An 8020-nucleotide genomic window follows, 5' to 3' on the forward strand; every position below is an offset into this window, starting at 1 on the left:
TAATACATGTTTTTACCACTGTATCTTCTCCTAGGCAAATTAATCATTATTTTAATTATGAATTATTTTGGGGGGTTTTGCTTTTGTAATACATCATTTTGAGGGTCACTTGGTAATGTCATGGTGGGCTGGATACAGCCATAGGGCCGAGGGTTGTGTGTCCCTGACCAAAGGAGTCCAGCCCGCACGTGCACACACACACATCAGATGACAATGAGTCAATGGCTTGCTGCTTTCAACAAGGAATGATGCATTCTCAATACCCCAATCTGCCACTCAATAGATAATACATTTTGTATTACTTAGGCCTATCCATTGACGAGTTTCACAGCAAATGAAAAACATTGACAGTCAATGACTTGCGTTAATTGTTAACCTTCAAATCAACAGGCAACTGTTTTGTTATACTATAGATAACACTTGTTTAATCAGATTGGAGTTGCTTTGACCCAAGTGAGGAACAATATCCCCACCACAAGTCATCTATCCACCTCCAAAAACTAGAGGAGAAGAGAGAAAAGCACGGGACAGGAGAAGAGAGGACAGGGGAGGAGAATAAAAGAGGACTCTCCTGCCCATTGACATCAGATGAATGGCCCCCATAGAACAGTAGCTTACCTTGTGACAGATGCAAAGAGCAGATTTAAATTAGGCCGGCCACACAGATCAATTTTAATTAAAGCTCCAGCAATTGTGGTGACAGTCAAGTCCAGAGACTGTAAATACAGTCAGGGGAAAATACAGTTAGAGGGAAAGGTTGTTGTTTATCAGATAGGCAGTGATGAAGTGTTTCCCTGGCTTTAATTCAATGTCTCTGTGATAGATGGAGACACCGAGAGACTGTATAGGAGCTGGACGTAAAGTGGGTTGGACTTACTGAATAAGTGATTCATTACTGGAGAGTTAATATACTTGCATTAATATACTTACAGTAATGTCTTTCATATGCTCATTTTAAGAAAAGACAATTACACTGCAGACAAATAAACACACACAATGAGTGGAGGACTGGACAACGAGGTGAGGACTGGACAACAAGGTGAGTAGGTGTAATAAATAACAAGCAATATCTAATATACAGCATAGTACTGTTCCTTTTTGATGTGGCTCGACAACTACAGAAAGAAGTCAATAAGTGTGAGAAAAAATGCTATAATTCTATATTTAGCATCTCATTATGTCACCTAAGGACAACTGATTGAAATGGCCTGTATTCAGTCTGTCTGAATCTGATGTGGTGAGACAGAGACCTGTCAGTATACAGGCTGGTTACCCACTTCACCCCACACACAAAGAGCAGCCCAGTCCGCCTGCCAAAAGCCTGTCGTTCTATTGTTTAGCTACCTAGGATGATTTTTCAAGAGTGGCGGTCTATATTCAAGCAATTGCTTGTGTGGTGAGACACTTCCTGCGTGCCAAAAGCCAGTTGGGTTAGTATTGGCTGACTAGAGTGGAATGAGCTATTCCTGAGGACGGATTCTCCCTGGTGAACAATCTGAAGCAATTATGACTAATACTATCACAACAAAGTCGGCCACCTGACTACATTTGAGTAATAGGATGACATCCAAGATTGTGTGAACTAGCCACAACAAATGTCAAAAATGTATCTGTTCGATGTGTGCATGTGCCAAAGAGATCATGTGAATCTGTCTCCAGTTTCCTTTAGAGATCGTTACTCATAACAGCATGAAATATACAGTGCCAATCAAAAGTTTAGACACATCTACTCATGTGTAGAATCTACTCACATCTACTCATGTGTAGAATCTACTCACATCTACTCATGTGTAGAATCTACTCACATCTACTCTGCATTGTAGAATAATAGTGAAGACATTAAAATGATGAAATAACACATATGGAAACACCAAAAAAGTGTTAAACAAATCAAAATATATGTTATATTTGAGATTCTTCAAAGTAGCCACCATTTGCCTTGATGACAGCTTTGCACACTCTTGGCATAGACATAGGACCTGCAATCTGGGCCCTAATAAATCAGGTTTCCCATAGAAAAACATTAGAAAACACAATGACCTCAAAAATAAATTTTCCTGGATAGATTGTGCTCTGGGTTTCACCTGCCAAATCAGTTCTGTTATACTCACAGACATTATTTTAACAGTTTTAGAAACTTTAGAGTGTTTTCTATCCAATACTACCATGCATATGCATATCCTAGGTTCTGGGCCTGCGTAACAGGCAGTTTACTTTGGGCACGCTTTTCATCTGGATGTGAAAATTCTGCCCCCTATCCCAAAGAAGTTTTAAACACACTGTGTTTGTCTATTGTTGTGACTAAGATGAAGATCAGATCAAAATGTATGACTAATTTATGTAGAAATCCAGGTAATTCCAAAGGGTTCACCTATTTTTTCTTGCCACTGTATATGTCAGATGTTTAGCTGGAATGGAATGCTCGTATCCTGTATATTTGACTGACGTGGTTTTCTAACCTAACGATCTTAACATCAATGCACTTACTTGTTGTTCAGGATAAGTATCAAAAGTAAATGTTTTACATACAGATCTCATATTACTGTATTGCATGTTTTTACATTTTTAATATCGATTTCATAAATGTACAGTATCATTTGTACATTCATTTAAGAAAAATGCAGTTATTTATTCAATTGACTGTGTAAAACCTAGCAGTACTACTTCTTTCTCTGACAGTGAGGCAGATATACAGGGCATTCGGGAATGTTTTAGACCCCTTCCCTTTTTTACACATTTTGTTACGTTTCAGCCTTATTCTAAAATGAATTACATTTTAAAAATCCTCATCAATCTACACACAATATCCCATAATGGCAAAGCGAAAACAGGTATTTAGAAATGTTTGCACATTTATAAAAACAAAAACAAAAACAGAAATACCTTATTTACATAAGTATTCAGACCCTTTGCTATGAGACTCGAAATTGAGCTCAGGTGCATCCTGTTTCCATTGATCATCCTTGAGATGTTTCTACAACTTGATTGGAGTCCACCTGTGGTAAAGTCAATTGATTGAACATGATTTGGAAAGGCACACACCTGTCTATATAAGGTCCCAAAGGTGACAGTGCATGTCAGAGCAAAACCAAGCCATGAGGTCGAATTAATTATCCGTAGTACTCTGAGACAGGATTGTGTCGAGGCACAGATCTAGGGAAGGGTACCAAAACATTTCTGCAGCATTGAACGTCCCCAAGAACACAGTGGCCTCCATCATTGTTAAATGGAAGAAGATTGGAACCACCAAGACTCTTTCTAGAGCTGGCCGCCCGGCCAAACTGAGCAATCGGGGGAGAAGGGCCTTGGCCAGGGAAGTGACCAAGAACCTCATGGTCACTCTGACAGAGCTCAGGAGTTCCTCTGTGGAGATGGGAGAACCTTCCAGTAGGACAGCCATCTCTGCAGCACATCACCAATCAGGCCTTTATGGTAGAGTTGCCACACGGAATCCACTCGTCACATAAAAGGCACATGACAGCCCGCTTGGAGTTTGCCAAAAGGCACCTAAAGGACTCTCAGACCATGAGAAACAAGATTCTCTGATCTGATGACACAAATATTGAACTCTTTGGCCTGAATGCCAAGCGTCACGTCTGGAGGAAATATGGCACCGTCCCTATGGTGAAGCATGGTGGTGGCAGGATCATGCTGTGGGGATGTTTTTCATTGGCAGGGACTGGGAGACTAGTCAGGATCGAGGGAAAGATGAACGGAGCAAAGTACTGAGAGATACTTGATGAAAACCTGCTCCAGAGCGCTCAGGACCTCAGACAGGGGCGAAGGTTCACCTTCCAACAGGACAAAAACCCTAAGCACACAGCCAAGACAATGCAGGAGTGGCTTTGGGACAAGTCTCTGAATGTCCTTGAGTGGCTCAGCTAGAGCCCGAACTTGAACCCGATGGAACATTTCTGGAGAGACTTGAAAATAGCTGTGCAACGACTCTCCCCATTCAACCTGACAGAGCTTGAGAGGATCTGTAGAGACGAATGGGAGAAAATCCCCAAATATAGGTGTGCCAAGCTTGTAGCATCATACCCAAGAAGACTTGAGGCTGTAATCGCTGAAAGGTGCTTCAACAAAGTACCGAGTAAAGGGTCTGAATACTTACAGTTGAAGTTGGAAGTTTACATACACCTTAGCCAAATACATTTAAACTAAAATTTTCACAATTCCTGACATTTAATCCTCGTAAAAATGCCCTGTCTTAGATCAGTTAGGATCACCACTTTATTTTGAGAATGTGAAATGTCCGAATAATAGTAGAGAGAATGATTTATTTCAGCTTTTATTTCTTTCATCACATTCCCAGTGGGTCAGAAATGTACATCCACACAATTAGAATTTGGTAGCATTGCCTTTAAATTGTTTAGCTTGGGTCAAACGTTTCGGGTAGCCTTCCACAAGCTTCCCACAATAAGTTGGGTGAATTTTGGCCCATTCCTCCGGACAGAGCTGGTGTACCTGAGTCAGGTAAGTTGACTGTTTAAAGGCACAGTCAACTTAGTGTATGTAAACGTCTGACCACTGGAATTGTGATACAGTGAATTATAAGTGAAATAATCTGTCTGTAAACAATAGTTGGAAAAATGACTTGTGTCATGCACAAAGTAGATGTCCTAACCGACTTGCCAAAACTATAGTTTGTTCACAAGAAATTTGTGGAGTGGTTGAAAAACAAGTTTTAATGACTCCAACCTAAGTGTATGTAAACTACTGCATGCTGAATGAATTCCTGCAGTGAATACTGTATTTGATGTGCCTTCTACATAGCCCCCCCTATGATCCCTGTTCATTTCCTTATATCATAAGCCCCATGCAGCATACATACAGTACACTGATAAGAAACCATTTCTCATTTCACAAAACACTCTCTCTCCATGGGCTAGATGACATTTATTTTCCTCATCATGCCTGTCTCAGAGAAACAGTGTATCTCCCTCTCTTACCAGCTCTGAGCCACTGTGTCTCCCTGCAACCCCAAAATGGATGCAGTTACCTCCCAAAGCACTGCCATGAAAGTAATTTACACAGCAAGCCTTGTCATTTTCTCCTTCAGTCTTTCACTGGTTATTTCTCCTCCATATACTGGCAGTTCAGCAAAACATTCACAAAATGGATCTCTTTATAGTCTTGGTATACATGTAACATTTGAATCGACTGAATAATTCAGATTTGTTTTGGTCCATTAATTCTGATAGAAAAGGAGTAAGGCAACCATGGGACCAAATTCAACACGACTGCATGTCATAAAGGACGGGGTGAAAAAGAGGACAATGACATTCGATACAATGATCATAAATCAAATAAGTATCATTTCACAGCAGGTGGCTATCATAAAGCATTTGTGAGAGAAATGCCATTAATGCCATTTGATCTATGGTTTCCTGAATGTATCCTACACTGCAGCTATGGGGGCTAGAGACCTAAACACAATGTCAGAGACAGTGAACACAGCAAATGTAACACATACAGTATCAGCTAAACCTGCCTTCTAATCAGAAATGATATACCTTGTAAACAAATGTCCGGATGCGTTCTTCATTGAGTGTTTTGTTGCATGCTGCTTGACTCTGAAGCATTAATTAACTAGAGTCTATCAGGTCATTGAAGCGCCACATTCCCTTCCTTTCTGACATAATCCAGATTACATGTCAGCGGAGAGCAGAGATTACCACTAGGCAGCCATCATCAGTGATTTCTGTATTATCTCGCCACTGCAGCCCGATGCTGCTCTTCTGCTCTTCCTCTGGAGGTTACAGAACCAAACAGCTAACACTATCGGACAGGAACATGGATTAAAGGGATGATGTCGGCGGGCTAGTGTGCCTTTTGGGATGAGAACTGCTCCGGATGATAAGAAATGCCCTTTGCTTATAGCAGAGACTCTGGATAGTAACCAAATCATTTAGACACAAGCCTGTATGTATATTGAAATGACTCATCGTACATGGAGGCTAAGGATAAAGGCTTTATTACCATCTAGCTAACCAACCGCCACAGGATATTAGTTTGTGATAGAAGATAGAACTAGAGTGTCAATATGGATGCATCCCAAGTCTCCAAAGTGGCCTAGACGTCAAGTGCATACAGAGTAGTACCGTAGTATACCTGGCCTTCCTTCTATTGTACTGTATATCCTCTACTGGTGTGAAAGGCGAATTGATGAAAGCAATTTAACAGCCACCTGGCTATACACTTTGTGAGGCGGAAGCAACTGCTTTTAACCTGAGGAGCAGTCAGGACAAAAGACACTTGATAGAACCAGGATGCATTCAGGTGGTTGACATGAAGATGGCCACATTAAATGTATTTTACAGCTCACCAGTCACCAGTAACCTAGTGTGAATGCAGAAGGAACAGAGACAGGATGTGTTTTATACAACAACAACAAAACATATATATTTTGCAATCCAAATGGCACCCTATTCCCTTTATAGTGCATTATTTTGACCAGGGCCATAGTGTTCTGGTACATTGTTTTGCATTATTAAGAAAATATGGTGCCATTTGAGATGTCTCTATTGCGTGACTGTAGCTGTGTTGTTATGTGCTGTAACAATCTAATGCAGATCTTTAAGCAGGTTCTGACTGTCTCAATCGGCAGGCACAGAGCACTGATTACCTGTTACCTAAGAGGAAACAGTTTCTTCAGGTTCGGGAAAGGATTTAGGAAAAGTCAGATTTTCATTTTTTCATCAAGATGGACAACAGGGGGCATTAGAAAGAACAATCACATTAATACCTGCCTGTCTGGTTTAAAATTCATATTTACACTCTCTCTCTCTCTCTTTTTCTTCCTGCAACCTTCTCTCTCTTTATCCCTCTTTCTAGCCCCCCCCCCCCCCCTCTCTCTCTCACACACACACAGGGTTGTGTGCATACCTATGTACCGACTACTAAACCTGTCTGAGCTAGAGGCTGATAACCTACTCTCCTGTCTTATATCATTATCTATTATGCCCAGATTGCCCACACAGAAACAATCAAGTATACATGTCGTTAGACTATAATTCCACTAGCCTATATAATCTGTATTTCCACCCCCACAAATATCCTACTGTAGCCTAATGTCCCTCTATGTCGTTGTCCAATGCACTGGAAGTATACCCTTGAAAAATGACAAACATGGCACTAGGGCAACTAATATGTTACTACGCGGATGGATAAATGGATGGATGGCTGCCCGTTAACAATGTAACGTTGTCGCTGTGGACCCGATGCTTCATGCCAGGCAACGGAGCAACAGCAGGTGCGCTGCGCCCAGAACCGTTCAGGTAGCCGTGAAGCTACCCGTAATACCAATTAGTAGCCTACTTACTTTCGGTGATCTTTTGTAACCCAAGTACATCCTCAGGCGATATTACGGGGTTTCTTAGCAACTCGTCCTCACTTGTAACCGGGACCCCAGCATCTGTCGAGTTGCAGCCTTTCTTCACTTTCATGGCCACGAGCGGTTGGGGTTGCGACTGCCGTGAACTAGTGCTGCTGCTGCTCTCGAGACCTTCGCTGCCACGGTTCGTATTATTAGTAGCTGCTTTCCTCGCACTGGCGTTAGGTGCGTCCTGGCTATTACACACAGCCTCTGTGCTGGTACAATAATAGCTCATTCTCCGTGCCTCCTCCCCCTCCCGATCTGGGGAAGATACAAATCAGTCTCTTTCCCTCCCTCACCCAAGGCTCAACGTCTCTCACACTCGGTATTTAATTTAAATCCTCAGTTCTTTAAACCCGTTGGTCCGTGACTGTTTGTGTGCGGCGGCTGAATAGCCCTTGCGCTTGGAGCGCGCGTGCGGTGGTGATGACGGTTTACATAATGCAGAACGAGAGAGGAAGGAAGGATGCGGTGGGTCGTCAGCGCTCATACGAAAGCATCATAAGCCGTTCATGCAAATACCTATCAACTCAATTGAGAGCAAGATATTCTCACAAGCTGAATGCTTTCACCCTGCATGCATGTCTGCTGTGACCAACCAGCACATGGACATGCGCTCCCGCATTGAACAGCCTATGACTA

General features: G+C 42.0%; 1 protein-coding gene across 1 annotated transcript in view; it reads right to left on the bottom strand.

Moving 5' to 3' along the window:
• The window catches only part of LOC110503852 (protein unc-119 homolog A), a 29660-nt gene extending 21656 nt beyond the window's left edge, over positions 1-8004 (bottom strand). The window contains exon 1 of the mRNA XM_036961985.2: positions 7325-8004. Coding sequence (XP_036817880.1) covers positions 7325-7613 — 289 coding nt within the window. The 5' untranslated portion in view covers positions 7614-8004. The remainder of the gene's footprint in view (positions 1-7324) is intronic.
• Positions 8005-8020: the final 16 nt, after the last annotated feature.

Source organism: Oncorhynchus mykiss, chromosome 24 (assembly GCF_057628025.1).
Source record: "Oncorhynchus mykiss isolate SJ-2025 chromosome 24, ASM5762802v1, whole genome shotgun sequence".
Taxonomy (NCBI): Eukaryota; Metazoa; Chordata; class Actinopteri; order Salmoniformes; family Salmonidae; genus Oncorhynchus; species Oncorhynchus mykiss.